This window comes from Dermochelys coriacea, chromosome 1 (genome assembly GCF_009764565.3).
Source record: "Dermochelys coriacea isolate rDerCor1 chromosome 1, rDerCor1.pri.v4, whole genome shotgun sequence".
NCBI classification, from domain to species: domain Eukaryota; kingdom Metazoa; phylum Chordata; order Testudines; family Dermochelyidae; genus Dermochelys; species Dermochelys coriacea.
This window is the reverse complement of record NC_050068.2, coordinates 337,238,108-337,262,665: the sequence shown is the minus strand read 5'-3', so window position 1 is coordinate 337,262,665 and position 24,558 is coordinate 337,238,108. Positions and strand designations below refer to the sequence as shown.

Sequence of the window (24,558 nt, the reverse complement as noted above, 5' to 3'; positions counted from 1 at the left end):
TATAGGTATATAACCCAGAGTTAATCCTTGAACTATATATGGAAGCTCTCTCTGCTGCCAGTGGCCTTCCATACCAGGGAGAATATGTTCTAAAGCAGAGAGGCCCAAACTTTTTCATAGTGTGAACCATGGATAAAATTTTCAAAAGCAACAAATTGACTTTGGAGCTGGATTCCTAGGCACTTGGGGGGTGTGGGGGAGAGGCAGATTTTGAAAGGCATTTAGGCACCTAACTCCCATTGTTTTTGGCATCGAAGTCACATTGAAAGTTCACATTTATGTTCCTAAATGCCTGTCACTTTTGAAAATAGGAATTAAGCTCCTAAGCCTCTTGGACACTTTGGAAAATTTTACCCCCATTTTAACAGTGAGATTATCTTGTAGACACCTCCTTTCTCTTCACAATCACCCACCTCTCTCATTCATCCTTACGTTACATTGCTGTGGCAACTGCCGCAATTCATGTGAACAAGTAGTAACAGGAAAGGATTGAATGTATGTTTAGCTGCATTTTAATGAAATTTTTAGCAGCTATGAACAAGAAGAGCCAGAACCCTACAGCCAGTTGGTTATCTTTTTGTAGACCACTCGCAGGTGCCTTATGGGCCAAGAGTTAGGGGACATCTTCTCTACAGAATCCCCAGGGGTTCTGTCAAAACCCACTCACCATCAAAATAATCCCATAACCATAACAGCTGACTTGGAGACAATAGATTTAAAAGGAACTTCTGCAGCTGACACGTGTGCCTTAGATTCAAAATAGGTTGGCTTTTTTTCATTTTCCTTTGTTGTTAACGACTGCAGGCAATGAGACCATAGCTCTGCTCATCACACAGATGCTTCTACAGCAATATGCTTCTCATCCCATTCCTCCCTCCCGCATTGCCGCTTGGTACTGACTGGAATAAATTCAAGTTATACAGCTGTTCCAATGTCAAAAGTGGTTCACTTTGCCATTAACCACATTCAGCCTCTAATTGAACCTGGCAAGCAGCTGGCCTGCACAGAGCTAGTTTTGCTTGCAGATGTATGTGTTTTGACAGGAAGCACAGCCTCCTGTGGAGTAAGGTAATATCTGGCTGATATAAGCTAGCAAATTTCAAAACAAAATTAGAGTGGGTGTAGCAAGGGGGCATGGCCTCCCTCCAGGCCTGATGGGAGGAACCACCAACCACTCCCTAGCAAGCCACATCCACCCCGCCCAAAACAGAGGGGTGGGACAGAAAGTATAAAAGGTGGGCCCTTCAGCTCAGTTGGGCCAGAGCTGGCAAAGGAGACAACCGCCTCCTGCACGCTGCTGGGGCTTGTGCCCAAGGGTGTCATCTGCAGCACCGAGGACCCGAAGGGACTGTCAGAGCTGCCAACAAGGATGCCAAAGAGCTGCTGGGACTGCTGCTAGCTGTGTACCCCACGGAGACAGAGGACCCCTACAAACTTAAGGTACCCAGTGAGGGGATCGTAGGAAGTAGCTCAAGGACACCAGACAATAGTCTGGTTATGTGGCCAGAATACTGGCCAGCCTGTTGTGGTGGGATCCCTGCAGACCCAATAGTGGAGCCCTCCACCACTATTAGGGCTCTCGGCTGAGACCTGGTGGAGTAGGGTGGGCCTGGGTCCCCCTATCCACTGCTGCCAATCTCACTCCTGGGGTGGCAGCCTCCCCACCTTAAGCCAAGAGGCCTGCATTTGTCTGCCATCTGCCAGAGCCAAGACGGCAGGCCCTAGACTCTTTGGTGCTCCTCCCTGCCTGAGGGCCTGAGCCCCTAGACTGTTTGGTGCTCTGCCCTGCCTAGATGGTCAGTGCCCGGGTCTATGACGCTGCTAATTCCCCTTTATGCCAGTCTTTACAGATACGCAGTAGTGAAGGAGCATGGCCTCCCTCTAGGCCTGACCTGGGAAGGACAGACATGACCCTCTACATGTGGTGGAGAACACAGGTAACCCCTGAGACAAGGGGCCTGCACATGCTCCTAGGCCACTGCCCACCCAAGAGACTACGATGGAATTGGACAAGTTTATAAAATGGTGGGTGGAGAGCCAGCTGCAGCAACTGGCAGTCCAGCTCCAACAGCAACAGGTGCAGCAGGAGGCCCAGGAACAGCAGTTGACTGGGTAGGTGGGGGCCCAGCAGCAGGAATAGCAGCAACAATGCTTTCAGCAGCTGGCCACCCTGCTTCCCAGCCCCTCTCGCCCTACTCCTGGAGGAGTGACAACCCCAACAACCACCGTGATGCCGGTACACCTCACAAAGATGGGGCCTGAAGATGACCCAGAAGCCTTCCTGAAAGCTTTTGAGCAGGTTGCTTCAGTGGCAGGATGGCCTCAGAACAAATGGACCACACTTTTGGCCCCCTACCTAATGGGGGTGTCCCAGGCTTCTTATTGCGGGCTCCCTAACGATGAGGCCTGCAACTACAGAGCAGTAAAGCTGGCTATCCTTGATGCTGTAGACATCACCGCTGACACCTTTTGGTGCCGGATCTGGGGGGAGACCTACCTGCCAGGGACCCGGCCCTGGGTCATGCCACAGGAGCTGAAGGACACCTGCTGGCAGTGGTTCCAGCCCGAATGACACTCCACTTCTGAAGTAGCCAAGCAGGTGTTCGTAGAGCAGTTCGTTCACATTCTCCCACCCTGAGGGAGAGCCTGGGTCCTTCAAAATCAACCCACTACCTTGAGGGTGGTGGTCGGCCTAATGGAGGATTTTCTGGCTGCAGAGACCCCAGGAGCACCTGTAGCTGCAGCCCTAGTGTGGAGCCCTCTGGGCTCAGAAAGACCCTCCAGCCCTAAAACAGTGGCCTGGACAGACTAGAACCACAATGAGGGACGCAGCAGCAGCTACTTGCCACAACCCGTCCCAATGTCCCGTGGAACACCCGCAGGCCACGGCAAAGGAGGGAAATCCCTGAACCCGATTGTTCGCAGAACCCCAAGTGCTGGGCCAGCCACACTGAGATTGATCCCTGTTTTCCTTGTGGTCGATTTGGACACCTCCAGTGACAGTACCCAGTCAGACTTCTCCTTTGGCCAGGTTTACACTGGAAAGGTCCATGCCCGCTTGTGTCCTACTGCTAAGGTGACTGTCCCCATGGGCCTCAGCAGGAAACAAGTGCATGACCTGGTGGACTCTGGCTGTGGGCAAACCCTAGTGCATCAGTGACTTGCCTTGGCAAGCGAACTTGCACCAGACCAGATTCAACTCCTTTGTATCCATGGGGACTTGAAGTCATATCCAAGTGCCCTGGTACCACTAACTGTGGACGGAGTGACCTGGGTAATGACGGCTGGGGTTGCCCCGGAGCTGCCTACCCTCTCATTCTCAGAGGAGACTGGCCAGAATTCACTCAGATTCTGCAAACTGCGAGCCTCCGGGACCCACTGGTGCAGATGGCTCTCGAGGGAGACCCCCTTGAGGGCAAGGTTGAGGGGCCCAGGAAGACTAACCCAGGTGACCCCTCAGCCCCACCTGGGGTTCTTGACACTCCAGAAGGATAAAGCTACCCCGGTTGGACGGCGGGGAAGCCGCTCTGGACCCGGTAGTCAACTTCAGTAGGGACAAAGAGAGGATCCCACCCTCAGCTGGGCCTATGAATAGATAGCGTATATCAACAGGATGGAGACGGATCTGCAGTGAGCGACCCAGTGGCCATGGTTTAAGTTTACAGGGGAGCACCTGTACCGGGTTGACTGAGACCCTCAGACCCAGGAGCCTCATTCCCAGCTAGTCGTGTCCTAGTGTCACTGGTGGGCAGTACTGAGATTAACCCATGACATCACTGCGGCTGGCCATTTGGGACAGGAGAAGACCCTGGCCTGGGTCTTGGCCCGGTTCTTTTGGCGGAGCATGCACTGGGACGTCAAGGATTACTGCGCTTCCTGCCCAAAGTGCCAACTGTCAGTGCCTCTGTGGGTACAAAATGCCCCACTGATCCCCTTGCCAGTGGTAGGGATGCCCTTTGAGAGGTTTGTGATGGACCAGGTGGGGCCACTTACCAAAAGCTTCACTGCTTCCGCTACATTCTAGTAGCGATGTACTATGCTAACCGCTTTCCAGAGGCCATTCCCCTAAGGAAAGCCACTGAATGGATCATCGCAGCTGAACTCCTGAAGATCTTCACCTGGGTGGGTTTACTCCGGGAGACCGTTACGGACCAGGGGACAAACTTCACCTTCCAGCTGCTCTGCAAAGTCTGTGGCCTCCTAGGGATCCAGAAGCTGTGGACATCAATCTACCACCCCCAGATGGATGGATTGATTCAATCGGGCCCTTAAAGAAATGCTCTGGAAGTTCCCACCTAAGGACTTGTGTCACTAGGATCAACTAATTCCCCCCCCCCCCTTACTGCTTGCTATTAGGGAGGTGCCACAGGCCTCTGCCAAGTTCTCGTCATTTGAGCTACTGTACGGTCACCAGCTTTGGGGTTTGCTCGACTTAATGCAGGAGACCTGGGAACAAACCCTGTCCAAAACCCAGGGGCTCTTACGATATGTCCTGCAACTGCAAGGTAACTGTGGTGGCAGAGCACGAAGAACCCCTGCTCAGGGATACCCTCACGAAAGAGCAGCAGAAGCAGACCAAGCTGCTGCTGGAGGCCTTTTCCAAAACCTTCTCAGCCTTACTTGGAGAGCACACCATCCAGACCAACCCAGGGGAAATGGCTTGTGAGGTGACAAGACCTCTCCCGCGTCGAATGCAGGATGTGAAGAGCAGGAGGTCTATGCAATGGCAGATCTAGTGGTAATTGAGAAGTCACAGAGCGAATGGTGCAGCCCCATAGTGCTGGTCCCCAAGCCAGATGGGACCTTCTGGTTCTGCATTGATTTCTGGAGGGTCAACACTATCTCTAAATTCGATGCATATCCAATGTCCTGGATTGACGAGCTACTTGACCAACTCGGAGAGGCCCGCTACATCAACACCTTGAATCTGACCAAGGGCGACTGGCGGATCCCACTGGAACCTGGATTGAAGAAAAAGACAGCCTTTGCTACACTCTGCAGGCTCTACCAGTTTACCGGGATGACCTTTGGCCTTCATGGAGCCCCTACGACCTTCCAGTGTCTGATGGACCATCTGCTGCAGCTTCATGTTGAGTACGCCGTGGCCTATCTCAACAATATAGTGATCTACAGTCACCACTGGGATGACCATCCAGACCACGTGGCAGCCGTCCTGAGGACCCTCCAGAAGGCAGAGCTGACTGCAAACCCTCAGAAGAGCCAGATTGGTTAGCAAGAGACCACCTACCTCGGTTACACCCTCAGGCAAGGTAAAGTGTGCCCCCGGGTCAGGAAGGTCTGGGCTATACAGGACCACCCAGCCGCAACCACCAAAACACAGGTGAGGCAACTTGTGGGGTATTATCGCCGATTCATTCCCAGCTACGCCACAATTGACGCACCCTTGACTGAGCTACTCACTAAGGACAGCCCGCAATGGGTACGTTGGTCCCCCAAATGCGAAGAGGCCTTTCGGACACTGACGGACCATCTGTGCCAAGAACTGGTACTGTAAAGCCCTGACTTCACCCCTGGCTTCATTGTCCAAATGGGGAGGAACACCCAGTCCTCTATATCATCTGGAAGCTATTCCCCGGGAACACAACTATTCGGTCATTAAGAAAGAAGCCCTAGCGATTAAGTGGATGGTTGAAGTCCTCCATTATTACCTCCTGGGTGGGTCCTTCGTTGTAGTGACGGACCACATGCCCCTAAAATGGCGACAAACCATTCAGGACACCTATGCAGGGCTGATGTGGTGGTACCTTATCCTCCAACCTTTTGCATTTACAGTGCAGCATCGTGCTGAGAGGGAACACGCAAATACGGATTCCTTGTCATGGCTGGAGGATGCGGACCAGGCCAGCCTTGAGGGCAGAGCCAGGCAAGCCATCCCACCCCTCCAGAAACAGTGGGGCAGGACAGAAAGTATAAAAGATGGGCCCTATAGCTCAGTTGGGCTGGAGCTGGCAAAGGAGACAGCCACCTCCTGCCCACTACTGGGGCTTGCGCCTGAGGGGAACCTCTGCAGCGCCGAGGATCTAAAGTGACCGCCAGAGCCGCCAGTCGACAAGGACGCTGAAGAGTTGCTGGGACTGCCGCTAGCTATGTACCCTGGGGAGACGGAGGACCCCCACGAACTGAAGGTACCCAGCGAGAGGATCATTGGAAGTAGCCCCAGGGACACCAGGCAATAATCTGCTTGTTTGACCAGAATACTGGTCAGCGTGTTGTAGTGGGATCCCCGCTGACCCAGTACCGGAGCCTTCCACCATGGTTAGGGCTCTGGGCTGGGACCTGTGGAGTAAGGTGGGCCCAGGTCCCCGCACTCGCTGCTGCTGCCCCACCCCGGGGTGGCCACCTCCCCATCTTAAGCCAAGAGGCCTGCATTTGTCTGCCTGCCAGGACGGCAGGCCATAGATTGTTCGGTGCTTTGTCCTGCCTGAAGGCCTGAGCCCCAAGACTGTTGGTGCTCCCCCCGCCTAGAGCATCAGGGCCTCCGAGGCTGCTAATTCCCCTTTACACTGGTCTTTACAGAGACACAGCAGCAAGGGGGCATGGCCTCCATCCGGGCCTGATGGGAAGGGATGGACATGACTCCGGGCTTTGTCTCTAGTGCCAAAGGTCAATAATGAGCTTGAGCTTCCTGGACAACAGTCTGCCTTGTCATTCAGGCTGTTCCTCTTTCAAAAGGTTGCAGTGTTTTTTTTCCCTTCCCCCTCATCTGAAGTGATCAGAGCATAAGGAATTGAACAATACTAACTCAATTAAAGCAGGGATCTTTGATCACCTCCAACAGAAGCTGAACAGGAGGCTCTGACGCCTGCTGTATGTCAGTATGGCAGTGAATTTCTCTTGGATACCGATCCCCTATTTGAAGTTCACAAATTTGGAACATGTGGTTCAGCAATATTCTCCATTTCTTTTTTAACAAAACAAAAACATTAAAAACATTTCTGGGAGTGGATAACAGGCTTAAACAGCACCACGGTATGTCTTGCTGTTTTTCCCTGATGGCCTCTCTTCACGCCCTTCAAGGAAAACACCAAGAAAACAAAACAGGAAAAGATTAGTATTAGTATTTATTTATTAATGATGCTGTAATACCTTCATGACTAATCAGGGATCGGGGTGCCATTGTGCTACTCTCCATACGCACACAAAATGCAGAGTTACTCTTTGCCTCAAAGAGTTTACAATATAAGGCCCCAGTTCAGGAAAATCCTTGAGCAAGTGTTTAATTTTAAGCATGTGTTTAAATTCCATTGAAATCAGTTTCAGTGGGACTTAAACTCATGTTTAAAGTTAAGCACCGTTCCTGAAGAGGGATGCTTTCCTACTTCGAGACCTCAGTAGATTCCTATCCATTTCATGAGTATGAAGATTGTATTAGAATGGATACAATGGTTTGTTTGGAAAAATCATACATTCAGATTCATGGAGGTTGTACCAAAGTTACAGAGAGGAGAATTTGGCCTATCTACTGATCTTTCCCCCTAGCCCTGCCAGTCAAGGATGATTACGCAGAGGAATGCTGTGTGTGAGTCAAATACATGAGCGGGAACTTGAAATTCAGGCTTAGCTGGGATTTGGATATGACCTGTACTTTCTGCTACTGTACAACTCTTTTCTCAAAGTATTTTAAGTCCAACAGGTTCTTCTGATGTGAGATAAAGATCAGTACATATGTACAATATCATGCATTACATCCTTGGCTGGTTTGAATTGATTTATGCCAGTTTACATTAGCTGAGGCTCTGGCCCCATGAGCATAAATGGTGCTTTACCAATCACATAGGATGGGGCTTGCAAAATCCATTTGCCATGAACGAATGCATGGCTTGGGGATGGTAGAAAACAAAAGTGGATGGTTTGGGGGTCATGGGTGGAATAGCTTGGGAATTCCTCCTCTTGGCTATGATGCCTCATTATATATTTTTTAATAGTGGAGATATAAATTGTGGTTGTAATTAGTTTTATTGAATATATATATCATTGCAGAGTGTGAAATTCATGATATTTTCAATAAGAATGTATTACTTTTAGTTAGATATTCTTTAAAATGCAAATAAGATATGATTGTGATGGGTTGCCCCCATTCTGGGGTGCCACTTGATGTACTGGGGTAACACTGAGCTCACTTGTTCCACCTGTGAAGCATCTGGCATTGGCCACTATCAGAAGACAAGTTACTGGGCAAGACGGACCTTTGGTCTGACCGAATATGGCTGTTCTTATGTTCAAATTGTCCATATTTAGCTATACATGCTTACATTAGCCATACTGGCACTATTAACTTAAAAACACCCAATAACAGATTATTAATGACAGCATATATTTATTTTTTCACTGAAAAAGGATTCTGGGATATTAAATCATGAGAGGAAAAAGTGATGGTGGAAGGATGTATAGTGGACAGAACACTGGACTGGGACTCAGGAATCTTGGGTTCAATTCTTGGCTCAGCCATTTCCATTGTCACCTTAGGCAAGTTACTTGATTTACACTGAGTTCCAGTTCACCATCTGTAGGGTCATTCCACTTCCTCACAGGATTATTGTGAGGATAAAATTAATTCATAATTGAGAATGGTTTGGATGCTACAGTGATGATGGCCATATAAGTACCTAGATAGATAGTGGAAGAGTAAAGTTGATGGTTTTGGAATCGGGGGGGAAAAATTGAAACCCTAACCACTAAATTATGCTATAATTTATTACATACATTGAGGTACTGTACTTACCCTAGACATAGCTGAAATTTATTTTGCATGCTGTTATTTTTATCCCAGTAGTGCCTAAAGGCCCCTATCAGAGATAAAGATGCACCATATCTGATGCTGTACAGACAATAATGAAAGACAGGTGCTACTCCAAAAATCTTACAATCTTAGTCCAACACAAGATGCAACAGGTGGGTGAAAGGAATTGGGAGGATGATGAGGCAGAATGTGACAACAGTGATACAAACATATTTTTGCATAGACTAGATACACATGCAGTTTGTCGGTGTAGATTTTTTTAAAATTCCTCTTTGCTAATGGAGACAAATAAGCAGATCAATAGCCGTAATTTGAGATTTGGCTCCAGTGCTGTCAAGTAAGTGAAAAACAGAAATCAATTTGCACCCCGATTTTTACAGTGGTTTTCTGAGCTAATTCATTGTGCTCCTGATTTTCATGGGTGGGAGTTTTGTGACTGGTTTCTTTAGTGACAGCTCATCGATGCTGCTAACTGCCTTTACAATTAATCAGTTGTAAATGATTGTCTTCTCAGCTTTTTCATGTGCTTCTGGTGAATACCTAGAAATGAAAAATCAAGTGTGCAGTAAATGTGCCGAGGGGACATATTCCTTGGGCAGTGGGATCAAGTTTGATGAATGGGATGACCTGCCAGCAGGATTCTCCAATGTGGCAACTTTCATGGACACTGCTGTCAAATCAGCTGAGAATAAAGCAGAGAGCTGTGACAAGTAAGAGGCTTATGGGTTGGTCTGTGGCCACACTGTTGAAGGGGTTGAATATTTTCCACTGAATGCATCCGAAGAAGTGAGCTGTAGCTCACGAAAGCTTATGCTCAAATAAATTTGTTAGTCTCTAAGGTGCCACAAGTACTCCTTTTCTTTTTCCAGTAGTATAGTAACATGTAGTTGGTGTTGACAGAAAACAATGACCGGTAGACTACGCCCCTCAGAATGGAATGCAGGTTATGTGTGAGTGAAAGCTCTTGGAGTTTGATGATGCCATCAGCTGGTTAACGGAAGAGACAATTGAACATGCTATGCTGTGTAAGTACAGAAAAGTACAGTGTGCAATAAAAGCAATCTCTGCACGTTGCCATGTGGCACACTTCAGGGATATTGAATCCTTGAGAATAAAGGATAAATAAAATGGGCCCTATTTGACCCTGCTGGTGCACTGGCAGAAAGTCAGTTTCATCATCTACCTGAGCCTTCCTCTGTGCTGGAGGACTCCTCAGGTGGCATAGGACCAGTGGAGTAGCATGACAGGAGTGGCTAGCGAGCCACTACTTTCAGCCAATCCCCTGCTGTCATAATGGCCTCCGAGATGTCATTAGCAGCCAAAAGAACAGGAGTACTTGTGGCACCTTAGAGACTAACAAATTTATTAGATCATAAGCTTTCGTGAGCTACAGCCCACTTCATTGGGTGCATAGAATGAAACATATAGTAAGAAGATAGATAGATAGATATAGATATAGATACAGATAAGTTGGAAGTTGCCATACAAAGTATAAGAGGCTAATTAATTAAGATGAGCTATTATCAGCAGGAGAAAAATATTTTTGTAGTGATAATCAAGATGGCCCATTTAGACAGTTGACAAGAAGGTGTGAGGATACTTAACTTAGGGAAATAGATTCAATATTAGCAGCCATTGAAACTTGGAACAGCCTTGAGCTGCTTTAACTTATGCCTGAGTGGCTCTGGGATCAAGGAGGAGTAAAGGTGGCTTAAAACTACTTTTACACCTGGCATGATCAGAGCTGATTGCAGAAGGGCTGTTCTTAAGGATATGGCCCTCTGTATCCTAGACAAGCTTTCCTGATGGGGATGCATTAGAAGTTTCCAGGAAACAACATACATTTGCCCCCTCACAATTTTGATGTGCAAAAAGGTAAATTTTGACAGAGCGCATAATCCTTTTTGTGAAAAATATGTGGGAAACAGGTGTGAAAGGGTCAGGGAGTGAATCTAGCTACAGTGGGGTCCTGTGTCCTTTACTGAGCAATATATTTTTAAATAGAAATGTTACAAATGTCTTCCAGATTCTTGTGATCTAAAATAAGCCTTGTTTTGTTTATCTTTATCCAGCTCTTCGTGGACTCCTCATGGGAATTACATAGAGTCCAACAGAGATGACTGCACTGTTTCTCTAATCTATGCTGTACATCTGAAGAAATCTGGTTCTGTCTTCTTTGAATACCAGTATATTGACAACAACATCTTCTTTGAATTTTTTGTAAGGCTTTTATACACTGACCTCAAAGTAAAGAGAGGTGTTCCAGATAAAGACCTATTTTGGAATCAGCTTAGTTTTCTCCTCATCCAAGTTATTTATGTCTCTTTAGCTTATTAAATCTGAACAAATTTTTAAAATCTCATTTCCCCTCTACCATTTATGCTGCCTGTCTACTTTCTGCATTTCATTCAGCTTTGACAACAAACCTAAACTGGTTGCTTTCACTGTATGATAGGGTTTTCATAAGTGCCTGAAGGAGCTAGGACCACAAAACCTATTGAAAGTCACCATAATTTCTAGTCACTTTCATAGCCAGGTTGTCTACAGCAGGGCTGGGAAAACTTTTTGGCCCAAGGACCACATCAGGGTTGCAAAACTGTATGGAGGGCCAGGTAGGGAAGGCTGTGCCTCCCCAAACAGCCTGGCCCCCGCCCCCTATCTGCCCCTTCCCACTTCCCATCCCCTGACTGCCCCCTTCAGAATCCCTGAGCCATCCAACACCCCTGCTCCTTGTCCTCTGACTGCCCCCTCCTGGGACCTCCCGGCCCTAACCGCCCTCCCGGGACCCCACCTCCTATCCAACTCCCTGTCCTCTGACTGCCCTGACCCCTACCCACACCCCTGCTCCCTGACAGGCCCCCCGGGACTCCCACACCAATCCAGCCGCCTCCTGCTCCCTGACTGTCCCCATTCCCCCACAGCCCCAGACCCATCCAACTCTCCCTGCTCCCTGTCCCCTGACTGCTCCGACCCCTATCTACACTCCCGCCCCCTGACAGGCCCCCCAGGACTCCCACGCCTATCCAACCTCCCTATCTCCCTGTCCCCTGACTGCCCCCCGGGATCCCCCACTCCCCGCCCCCTTACCATGCTGGAGCCAGCCATGCCGCCGCACTGCCTGGTAGAAGCGGCGGGCCAGAGCACTGGCGGCGCAGTGAGCTGAGGCTGTGGGGGAGGGAGAACAGCAGGGGAGGGGCCGGGGGTGAGCCTCCCCAGCCGGGAGCTCAGGGGTCAGGCAGGAGAGTCCTGTGGGCTGGATGTGGCCCGCGGGTCGTAGTTTGCCCACCTCTGGTCTACAGTTTGCACAGTGCTATCAGCAGCCTGCCATCTGTGTATGCAAGTCATGCATTGCACGTCCCAGGACCAGCTATGCCCATGGGATGATTCCATCTGACCTCCAAATGTGCATGGAGGACATAATATTTTATAACAAAATGGCCCCATATGTGCTGCATGCATGGTGCGTGCACAGTCACTCTGTGTGGAGGGCGGCATGTGGCATGACCTTGCATGTATGGTGTGTGAGGTCACACTATTCTACAAAATGACATCCTCCAGATAGTGTGACCTCACACACATCCTACATATGAGATGTCACCGCATGGAGAAGGCCATTTTATGAAGCCCTCCACACAATGTGACCATGCATGTGCTGTACATGTGAGGTCACGCCTCATGGAGGACATCATTTTGTGTGCAAGTGTAGAACTGCATGCCTGATTTAGAATGCCATGGCATGCCCCTGAATGCCAGGATGTTTGGGAATGCCAGGATGTTTGTATTCCTAGAACCACATGGGAATGCTTAAATTCTCACAGAATCCATTTTTTCATATTTCTTCTGAATGTCATGAAAACATTCCTGGCCTTGTTATTCCTTGTTTTTTTCCTTCCCCAAGTTCTGGGCCTTGATAATATGTCTGATCCTACAGTTCTTCCATATGTGAGTACTGTTCACTCATGTGGATAGTTCTTTATGTTCCAGTGGGAGCTAAGACATGAGGAAGCTCTTAAGTTTGGGTCTAGAGTAGAGGTGGTGGAAATGGTTTTCCCATCCCGCGAATGCTTTCGAGAGATCAAAATTTTGTCCTGTTTCAAATCAGGATGAAAAGTCAGAATCTTGAAAATAGTCACAAACCGAAAAACTGAAACTTTTTTTTTTTTTGGTTCAGAACAATTCAAATGTCTTGTTTCAATTTAGCCCTTTTTTCTTTAACCTTTTCTTTAGTCTGATCAGCTGAAATTTCAAAATGAAAAGTTGTATAGAACCAGAAATATGGGTCAGTTTTGAAAATATTGAAATGAAACAGTTTTGAAACTTTTTTCCTCAATGTTGTTTTCAAGCCAAGAAATCCATCAAATCTGACCCTCCTGTGCCAATAGTTTAGGTTTCAACAAATGGCCTTTTTTGACACCCCCCCCCAAAAAAATTGTTGAAAAATTCCTGATGAACTCTTGTCCAGATTCCCTTTAAGTTGGAAAAATATAATCTAGTTTGGCCAGCATTGTTTACACAGAGAGCTGTGTGGGACTCTAAATATGTGAATATCGTTACGACATTCTGGGAATGAGAATCTCAGTGTCATACAGGGTGGCAGCTTAATCCAAAAGTTTCAGAAATGGCTAGTGATTTTGGATGTCTCCATTTTTGGTTGTTTGATCTAAGACACCTTAAGGGGTCTGATTTTCAGAAAGTACTATGAACCTGCTTTCTGCTGAAAAGCGTCTCAAGCTGGGCACTCAAAACTCAAAATCACTAGTCACTTTTGGAAATCTTGGTCTCCATCTTTGGGAAAGGATCGGTCTGTGTCACTACCATGCAGAGAGACGGATGAAAAGTGAGCTATTTCTGAGGTTTAAGATTGGGATTTTCAAAAGAGCTCCATGCAGCTTTCACTGCCCACTTGGTACTTTTTCAGACAAGCATCTTGTGTGCTTTCTCTCAGGCTTCCTCTCATGCTTGAGAATTGCTTCCTGTAACCATCCACAAAACTACCTCATTATCCACTTTCAAATCCCTCCTTAAAACTCTCCTTGTGACGCCCACAAAAAACTTGACAAACTTGACAACTTACAGAGATCACTGCCTATCATGGTGACCAACATTGCCATTCTAAGCTCCTTGGGGCAGGGATCATCTTTTTTGTTCTGTGTTTGTACATCACCTAGCACAGTGGGGTCCTGGTCCATGACTGGGGCTCCTGTCCAAATAATAATGATAAAAAGACTTAGGAGTGCAGATCCCATTGATTTTCAATGGGATTTATAAATCACTTCTGTGCTTTGAAAGATTCTAGCCTGAGCTATCTCGCTTTGTCTGTCAGTGTCGCATTTGCAGCTGAATGTTGAGAAGGGGGCAAATGAGGTCTTAAAACAGAGAGAGATGGCAGCTCAGAATAAAGAAAAGGAGGACTTGTGGCACCTTAGAGACTAACAAATTTATTTGAGCATAAGCTTTCGTGAGCTACTGTAGCTACGCTGTAGCTCATGAAAGCTTATGCTCAAATAAATTTGTTAGTCTCTAAGGTGCCACAAGTCCTCCTTTTCTTTTTGCGGATACAGACTAAAACGGCTGCTACTCTGAGCTCAGCATAAATGTGCTGGAAATTGTCCATCTCCTCCGTCACCGACTTTCTCTTGCTGTCTCTGGCGGGTGAGTCATTGCCATCTGCAAAGCACTGTCACGCTATTTCACAGCGGTGCTAGGCCTTAATTAATGTTTTTACGGTATTTTGAGATGCTGGGATGAAAGCCTCTCTATGTAAGTGCAAAGCACCATTATCCTTAGTAAGAGATAAGAGAGGAAGACAAAAAATAACTTGATTTCGATGCCTGAGGCCCTTTATTGCTGTGCCTGTTACTTTAATAAAATCTACTGCACTTTGATAATAGAAAGTGCATACTGTATTATTAAACCTCTTTCGCTTTTTATCATATGTCCTGTCTGATTCATAAGAAATAAGGAACAAAATGTGCTTTTACTGCCAGATGCATGTAGCAGAATATGATCCTCCCTGTGGTTTCTTGACTGACTAGTGATTGATTTTCTTCTGCAGAGGAGCAAAAATGTTGTTTTTTGGAGCACTAGGTCTGAAAGCTGCTTCCCACATATTATTTGCTCTTATCAACATAGCAGTGATGGTTGGTCACCTCCTTACATTTGTCGTTCCCTTTATATGTATCAATTAGCAGGTTGTCATTTTAAAAGCCATTAACCAAATAATTGTAACTTGGCAGCCAGATTTTCATCCTGATGCTCTGCACTTCAGAGGCTTTAAGAATGCACTTTTCCCCAGAATACATTGTTGATTAAATATTTTTCATCATTACATCAGCATCCCCCTATAATTTAGGTATAGAATCTATCTGTCTTAGATATTTCTATGGCCCCCATGGTATCTGAATACCTCATAATCTTTTCACATATTTAAACTCCCCACAACCCTGTGAGATAGGGCAGCCCCATTAACCTCATTTTAAAGATGAGAAACTGAGGCATAGAGAGACCATGACTCAGCTCCACAAGGGTACTTAGGCACCTAACCCCCAGTTTTAGGTGCCCAGTTTTAGGCAAAATCCCTGCTCAGCTGCCATCCTAGCCTGTGGGTGCCTAAACTCACTCAAAAAGAAAAGGAGTACTTCACTCAGCACCTGTTGTTTTACAGTAAAAGTTCCTTCGGTGTCCAAGTCTGTGCCTCTGGGCATGTGCACTGCTGCCCCACTCTAGACATCTGGATGCCTGTCTCCTACCGAAGCCTCAGTTTGATCCACAAATCAGGGAAAAATAGGTTTTCCTCCCCTTAATTCACCTATGGAGCCTAATCTGACAGGTATGCTCAGAAGCCACCTATCTCTATCTACAATAGCAGCATCAGGAGGTGCTCTAAAGCAGTGGTTCTCAAAGCCAATCCGATGCTTGTTCAGGGAAAGCCCCTGGCATGCTGGACTGGTTAGTTTACTTGCCGCATCCTCAGGTTTGTTCGATCGTCCGATCGTGGCTCCCACTGGCCGCGGTTTGCCGTTCCAGGCCAATGGGGGCTGCGGGAAGTGGCCTGGGCCAAGGGACGTGCTGGCCGCCTTTCCTGCAGCCCCCATTGGCCTGGAGCAGCAAACTGCAGCCAGTAGGAGCCGCGATCGGCCGAACCTGCGGACGCGGCAGGTAAACAAACTGGCCCAGTCCGCCAGGGGCTTTCCCTGAACAAGCGGCGGACCGGCTTTGAGAACCACTGCTCTAGATGGTATTTCCTGGGGAGGTGGAAGACCCCAGGTTCAAATCCCGTTCTGCCTGAGAAGGGATTGGAACAGGGATTTGCTGCTTCTCAGATAAGTGCTTTTACAGCTGGGCTATAGGGGGATTCTTGCACTTTCTAAGTTGGTATTTAATTATTCAGTTAAAGTGGAACAACTGCAATAGGTGAGCTGGAGAGAGACCCATATCAGAATATCCCATAGTGTGATGCGAACTGTTAGGCCTGCTCAGAGGCCACCTAGGTCTACACAAAGCAGCAGCATGAGACGGAGACCCTCTTCCATACTTTTAGCTCAGTGGCTAAGGCGCTCAGCTGAGAGGAGGCCCATCCCTGTTCCAATCCCTTCTCCTCAGGCAGAGAGGGGAATTTAGCACTATATTTGGAAGCCCTCTCTTAGACTGCTAGTGATTTTGCATGTGTTTTCTGGATGTTCTTTGCAACAAGTAACACAGCCCCTGTCCTGAATGCGGTGAGAGGGGGACAGACAGCAGAATCACACAGCCTTTAGTCTACAGGCATCCTTCTGTGGTGTGTCCTGACTGAGACACTTAATCAGATATCTGATTGTGACCACTGTTTTTAATTGACAGATTCAAAATGATCAGTGCAAAGAGATGGACTCCACGGCTGACAAATGGGTGAAATTAACAGACAATGGCCAATGGGGCTTTCATTCTGTAAGTGCAAGTATCACTCCACAGAGCTTTCCTTTTGTTTATAAATTAACATTGATTCTTATGAGATGTGAGTGAGGAAGGGCCATATCCTTTGAATTCAATGGCTGTGAAAGGAGCACAACTTCTCTCAGGAGCAAGAGATGTGTGCTCTAAGCTGATTTGTGCTCTAAGGGCCTGATCCAAAGCCTATTCAAGTCTATGCAGGGCTTCCCACGGACTTCACTGAATCAGGCTCTTTAAGAAATCAGGTAGATATATGGGAATCCAAATTCCACAGGGTGCTCCCATTTATTGTGATCCATATCTTCCAAAACGCTTGCTCATTCACTTGCACAGTAGATTGTTCCCTGCCATGTGAATGACACTGCAGTCCACCGGCATTGTGTGTGCACATTTGAGAATAGGATTTTGCCTTTTATTTTCAAGTGCATTTCTAGGGGCTGGGCTCCACTGGTTTTTCTCAGCAGTTTGAAAACCAATTGTGACTGGGGTCCCGGGGTGCCTGGCTGAGATTGCTCAATAAGGGCAAAGAATGGGGGCAGACAATCCCCAAATACTTAGATTTACAAAGCCAGCAACAAAACAGCTTCTACAACACCTTACTGGTTGCCCAGAAGCCAAAAACACAGTTCTCTTATAGCAACCCAGCCTGGGTCCTCCTTCCAGACAGTCGCATTAAATATGATGAGGATTATTGAAAATCTTGTTCATCATATGAAAAAGTTCTACCAATCTCAAAGGATCGGACACATTACCCACCAAGTTAATTAATATTTCAGATCTTATCCAAATATATGCTTACAGCTAATTCTTATTAACTAAACTAAAATTTATTAAAAAAAGACAAGAAAGAGAATATTGGTTAAAAACTCATTATACAACCAGACATGAATATAGTTCTTAGATCAGTTTCATAGCAGAGATGGTGAGCTTTAGAGTTGCAAAGGGTTCTTTCAGCATTAGTTCATAGTTTCAGTCCAATGTTCAATATCAGGGTGTCCCACAATGAAACTGGAAATCTCAATCTTGTGGCTCAAACTTACCTTGACAAAGCATGAGCAGATTTGAGATGAAAGGATCAGGTCCCAAAAGCCCTATATACATTTTCCGGGCAGCCTTTTGACTGCATGCAGTTCTTGGGTGAACAATAGCGTCTTCGAAGTAACCTCCTATTTCCTAAATATTACCAGTAATTAGCTACATGGATTAACATAAGGCAATTGCCTATCTCCCATCATTTGCAGGTGATTTGCTATATACTTCAAAGAGAAATCAAGATAGTGATATCACATGCATCTGATGAAGTAGGTTTTAGCCAACGAAAGCTTATGCTCAAATAAATTTGTTAGTCTCTAAGGTGCCCCAAGTACTCCTCATTCTTTCTACTACATTCATAGTTCATTTAAATGTTAATATCTCCTTTTGATCTCTGAATTAACAGAATACAATGACAGACAGGAATTGTTTGGTTACATTGTAAACCTCTAACAATATATATGTAAACACACACAAACACAAACATTATCTACTAATATGTCTCTAAAGGTTGAATCTGGGTCAATTAGCCTGCTAGTTGTGTAACCCCTTCTGCCCCTGTGTCACACAGTTTAGTTGAATTAGTGCAACCGCTCCATGTGCAGCTCCTCTTAAATCAGATTGGAGGTCCCCAATAGGGGGCCCCCACTCATTTAAGTAAATTGGTTTCTATGCGAGTTATGTTCAGTCCATGCACAGAGCACATAAACTAGTCCTGAGTTTATTTGTGGTGAACAAATTTCATCCCTCATTAACCCCCAGTGTTCTGCACTTGAAAATGATACCCATCTAACTGTTGGTTAGGAGGATGAATTTTGTCCCAAGATAGTTATACCAGTACAGCCCTAGTGTGGTTGCAATTATACTGGTATACAAGTGCCTTATCCTGGTGTAGCTTATTCTCTTTCCCATAGGGAATAACTATACCAATACAAAGCACCTTTATTACTTCATCCAGATTGGGGGGGGGGAGAGTTAGGGGGTGGTACTGCCTTTACTGTACCCATATAGTTAAAATGGCACAACTTTCTAGTGCCATCAAGGCTTTGGTAAATGGGAGCAGAGATATGCTAAGGCTGAGAACGTTTGAAAATCCCAACCCATATAGCAGAACTCACGTAAAAGTCTGGCTTGTTAAAATACTGGACCCTGTTTTTTAAAAGGTGAATTGTGCGGCTTTAGAAACAAACTGATGGATTAAGATCCTAGATCTGGAACAGAGTAGAGTTAAAAATGACTGAGCACAAGCACCAGGGGAATGCTATGCACTCCTGGTGTGCTGGGCACCTCCAGCTGTGAGTCGGCTGAATGGGGATAGGCACATGACTCTTTGCCCTGCACTGCTTCCTGTTGGCTCAGGGGAACTTGCAGTGCACTTCTTCAAGGGAGATGCCAGAGTCTCCCTGCCTCCAGCACCTCCATAATACCTGCATCTGCCATTCATAGAGAGGGCACTGCTGCACCTTCCTTACCTATCTGTGCCTCCTACAGCCCATGACTTACAAAGCAGTTGACCCGCAGAATCCCCAAATGCTCCAAGGATGTGAGGAAAATGAGTCACTGAAATGAGTGACATGTACTAAGAGATAAAAGAACAGGGGGTCGATTGAAAGATGATGATGCGAAGTATCATTCTTTTTTTGTTGCAGGTATCTTTGAAATCAGGGACGAATATATTATATTGGAGAACAACAGGGATTCTTATGGGTTCTAAAGTGGTGAAACCTGTTCTGGTGAAAAGCATCACAATTGAAGGTATGGAATATCACACTATCAGCTAATAACTAAACTGTGTAATGTACATTGCAGTAATAATTGATGTTTTATTCCAGCCACTGTCTTTAAGGACAGATGCATTGTTTTGGGAGAAAACATTTGACATCATAATCGCAGTAAACTAACTTTCTTTCTTTCTTTCTTTCTTTCTTTCTTTCTTTCTTTCTTATTTAAAGTAATTATTCCATACATTCTTTTTTACTTTTCCAAATCTCTAGGAAAATATTTAGTCCACGGGTGTCCTGAGAAATATGATGCACGGAATTAATTCGTAAACGGTGACGCCTGCTGGGGAAGATTGGAATTGTAGAAGAAAAAAACAACTCAGGCTGTCTGCAACAGCACAGCATAGAAGACCTTTATTACAACTGAGTTTGTCTGCACTTGGAAATGTACCAAAATAGCTATTTCAGAATCAGAGTGGGGACTAATACTGAATAAGTGTTACAGAATTATTATTGGTTTCAGAGTAGCAGCCGTGTTAGTCTGTATTCGCAAAAAGAAAAGGAGTACTTGTGGCACCTTAGAGACTAACAAATTTATTAGAGCATAAGCTTTCGTGAGCTACAGCTCACTTCATCGGATGCATTTGGTGGAAAAAACAGAGGAGAGATTTATATACACACACACAGAGAACATGAAACAATGGGTTTATCATACACACTGTAAGGAGAGTGATCACTTAAGATAAGCCATCACCAGCAGCAGGGGGGGGAAAGGAGGAAAACCTTTCATGGTGACAAGCAAGGTAGGCTAATTCCAGCAGTTAACAAGTATATGCCATCATGTGCCAACAATGCCCCTCTGCCATGTACATTGGCCAAACTGGACAGTCTCTACGTAAAAGAATGAATGGACACAAATCAGACGTCAAGAATTATAACATTCAAAAAACAGTTGGAGAACACTTCAATCTCTCTGGTCACTCGATCACAGACCTAAGAGTGGCTATACTTCAACAAAAAAGCTTCAAAAACAGACTCCAACGAGAGACTGCTGAATTGGAATTAATTTGCAAACTGGATACAATTAACTTAGGCTTGAATAGAGACTGGGAATGGATGAGTCATTACACAAAGTAAAACTATTTCCCCATGGTATTTCTCCCTCCCACCCCACCCCCCACTGTTCCTCTGATATTCTTGTTAACTGCTGGAATTAGCCTACCTTGCTTGTCACCATGAAAGGTTTTTCTCCTTTCCCCCCCCTGCTGCTGGTGATGGCTTATCTTAAGTGATCACTCTCCTTACAGTGTGTATGATAAACCCATTGTTTCATGTTCTCTGTGTGTGTGTATATAAATCTCTCCTCTGTTTTTTCCACCAAATGCATCCGATGAAGTGAGCTGTAGCTCACGAAAGCTTATGCTCTAATAAATTTGTTAGTCTCTAAGGTGCCACAAGTACTCCTTTTCTTTTTGAGAATTATTATTCTAAAATAGTCCATTACATTATAAAATACTCAGGACTTGTGTACGCTTGGAAATTTACTGTAATATTCTAGAATAGCTAAATTGGTAAATTTCCAAGTATAGATAGGCCCTTAGTTTCTTATAATGTAATGCTCATCCAGATCAAACTCTCGCTGGAGGGAATGGGAGTTTGGCCTGGGTAAGGATTGCAGAACCAGAGTCTCAGTTAGCAAAGCCCAGCGGACTCAAACTAGCAATGATTGTTTGTGACTGTTCAGTGGTGTTATATACAGTGTTTGTTTTCCCCGAAACAACTGTGTAGGCAGGAGCTGCAGGTACTGCTGCTCTCTATTTTTTGCCTATTTATGTACTTAATCTGTGCTTTGCTTTACAGGAGTTGCGTATACATCTGAATGCTTTCCATGCAAACCTGGTACATTCAGTGATAAGCCAGGGTCTTCCAATTGCCTGGTGTGTCCCAGAAATACCTACTCAGAGAAAGGAGCTAAGGAATGTACCAACTGTAGTGAAGAAACACATTATGCAGGTACAGGGCATGAGCCAAAAAGAATACACGAACATGTGTCTGCTTCAGTATTATTATCAGCTCTGCATTTTTTTATGGAGCTCTGTACATACACAGGAATCACTTTGCCCACCACTGAAATGTAGTCAGAAGAGATTGGAACAGAAAACGAAGATTAATATGGTGCCCATCTGAAACTGCAAAGGGAATTTATTTTGGCAATTTATAATGGCTCACACTGGAATTTGGCCAGCATACTTTATAACTCCCATGCTTCAACAGAAAGCACCATGAGATCTTCAATGGCACTGGTTTTAGATTTCCTCCAAATGATGGTAACCCCCAAGCCAATCTGAGGCATTGGTTCAGTACTGATTCACTGGCAGCTCCCCACTGCTTCCTTCAGCATCCGAGTGTTTCCTGGAGATCTCTTATTCAGTCACCTGGTCGACCTCTCCTTGCATTGGGAGATCTGACTGGATGGCAGAAGTCAGCACAGAATCATAGAACTGAAGGGCTGGAAGGGACCTCGGGAAGACACCCAATCCAATCCCTGAGCTGAGGCAGGCCCAAGTATACCCTAGACCATCCCTGACAGGATGTCCAACCTGTTCTTAAAAACCTTCAACGACGGGGATTCCATAACCTCCCTTGGAAGCCTGTTCCACGGCTTAACTACCCTTAGAGTTAGACAGTTTTAGAATCCCTTTTGCTGCAGATTAAGTCCATTTCTTCTCCTCTTACCTTCAGTGGACTTGGAGAACAATCAATCCTCCTCCTCTTTATAACAGCCCTTAACATAGTTGAAGACTGGTATCAGGTCCCCACCCAGTCGTCTTTTCTCAAGACTAAACGGGTCCAGTTTTTTTAACCTTTCCTCACAAGTCAGGTTGTCTAAACCCTTTCTCATTTTTGTTGCTCTCCTCTGGAATCTCCAGTTTGTCCACATCTTTCCTTAAGCGTGCTGCCCAGAACTGGACAGAGTACTCTAGCTGAGGCCTCATCAGTGTGAGTATATGAGAAATGATAGGTAGCATGGGGATAGGCCACGAAAGTGAAGTCAAATAGTTTGTTTGTTGCATATACTGTGTATAAGTAGCATATTTTATGCATTACACACAAAATACCGTGATGTTATCTCAAATACTGCCCATTTGCTCCATTGCTCTTGCAGACTAATTAGCTTCTACAGTTCTTTTTCTTATAGATGAACATTTTGTATAGAGAACTGATTATCTGCCAGAAACGTCTCCTATTATGTTAACTGCTAACATTAGTATGGACACCGATTAGGGACTTGTGCCTGCTCCCATTGAAGTTAATGGGAATTTTGCAATTTGACTTCAGTGGAAACAAGTCCTGGCCCCAGCACAGTAAAATGTTTCTGAAGGGACAGACAAGTAGTTTTCATTTATTATCAGATAAGAATTTGATTAAAGGGCTTGCATGATTGATGCAAATTGGGGTTTACTATTATTGCAGAGAAAAAGGTTTAGGTGCTGGTCTGACTGTATGGATGATCAGTGTGTGCCAAAGCAGAGTATCAGACAGTACAAGTAATGGCTGAGCTTGTCAAATGAACCGACTAGACTTCAGTAGGTTTGGGGTGCCTAATTCACATTGCTTTGAAAATCCCAGTGAATGTATTTTTGTTCCTGAATTAGCATTTTTCCTGTCCCATCTTGCAGTCTGGCTGGATACCTTGATTTTCAGCCCTTTGGAAATCATTGACCACTCTGTTCCTCATCCTTCCTTTTCAGATGAAGGATCCAGTCAATGTACAGAGCGTCCTCCTTGTACAAATAAAGACTTTTTCCAGATCCATACACTGTGTGATAAGGAAGGAAAGGTAAGTCAGATGTTCACTCAGATTCATATTATTCGCCAGTTCATTGAGCCATTTGTGATCTACTGGCCTGAACACATGACAGGGAGCCCTTGATTTCTGAGTTTTTGTCCTGCTTCCAACACTGACTCTCTTAGTGGCCTCGGGCAAGTCCCTTAACCACACTCTCTATCAGTTTATCCATCTGTAAATGTCCATTGCTCTTAGGTTTTTCTAAGACATCTATCATCATAGTATGGAAGATCCTAATCTTTTAAACACTTGCATGTGTGATCAGTCTGACTGGGTCATTGGGATGACTCATGAGCATAGATGTTTGCAAAATCAGGGCCTTGATAGAAATAACAACATATACGTGCCTCATAGGAGAATCTTGAGGATTCATTGACTAGGACTAGATAGTTTAAGCCAAGGGCAACCAGATCTACTGGATCTATTAGAGGGTGAGCTGCATTAGGAATGGACCAGTTGTGTGGCTTTATTCTCCTTCCCATCATCCCTAGTCTCATGGGAACTCCTTTGCCAAAGCTCTGTGGGATTGTAGGTTGGATTTAGAGGTTGAAGCAGCTGCTCATTGCAGCATTTTCCCCTGCAGCTCTTGCAGAAACTGGTCTGATCTGAGAGTTGAGCCTTCAGAACTACTTTCCCCAAACCCTAGATCCTCTGACCCCAAGAGGCCCTCCCACCTCCCTTAGATCCAGGGGTGGGGGTAGCAAGTCACCTGCCTCAGGAAGTCGTCAAAATCCACTTAATTGATGCCCAGCTGGAGCAACACCTGCTAATAAGATGGAGCCTTTCAGCCTAAGGTTGGCAGCTGATTATACCCTTCTTGTACCTGCACCTGCTTTAAGAAAAATCATATTAGAACATTCACTTTTAGGACATGGCAGCATGTGTAACCTTGACTTATCACACACACACACTTCAATTCACTTGGTACTTGTACTCTGCAACCTCTTTCTAATGACTTAGTAAATAAATAGTAATTTACCACTACACCCCAAGGTAGCAGGCTGTAATTGCTGTCTCCTGCAGATTGCGCTGTAATTGATCTGTGAAATTCAAGTCCCTCGTCAAAAGTCACTTGCTTTGATTAGCCTCCCAACGTCGATCTCTGAGTCCACCACTCCTGCCTTTTTGATAACCTTTCCCTCAAACTACTATTAAATAAACTCATCACAATTACATTTCAGGGTATAGAGCAGGATAAACAAGTCATTGTCTGTATGAAATTTTGGTTTGTACTGACTTTGCTAGTGCTTTTTATGTAGCCTGTT

The 24,558-nt window shown here is 45.6% G+C and overlaps 1 protein-coding gene across 3 annotated transcripts in view; it reads left to right on the top strand.

Moving 5' to 3' along the window:
• The window catches only part of ELAPOR2 (endosome-lysosome associated apoptosis and autophagy regulator family member 2), a 167,476-nt gene that overhangs the window by 82,998 nt on the left and 59,920 nt on the right, over positions 1–24,558 (top strand). For 2 of the 3 annotated variants that reach the window (XR_006275871.1, XM_038387527.2), the window contains exons 3-8: positions 9,276–9,471; positions 10,834–10,981; positions 16,601–16,687; positions 19,372–19,477; positions 21,304–21,456; positions 23,196–23,284. Coding sequence is in view for 2 of the 3 variants with exons in the window: in XM_038387527.2 (XP_038243455.1) it covers positions 9,276–9,471; positions 10,834–10,981; positions 16,601–16,687; positions 19,372–19,477; positions 21,304–21,456; positions 23,196–23,284 (779 nt within the window). In the remaining variant the exon portion in view is untranslated. Of the gene's footprint in view, positions 1–1,317; positions 1,441–9,275; positions 9,472–10,833; positions 10,982–16,600; positions 16,688–19,371; positions 19,478–21,303; positions 21,457–23,195; positions 23,285–24,558 lie in introns of those variants that run through there. The other variant, XM_038387530.2, reaches the window with a different exon arrangement.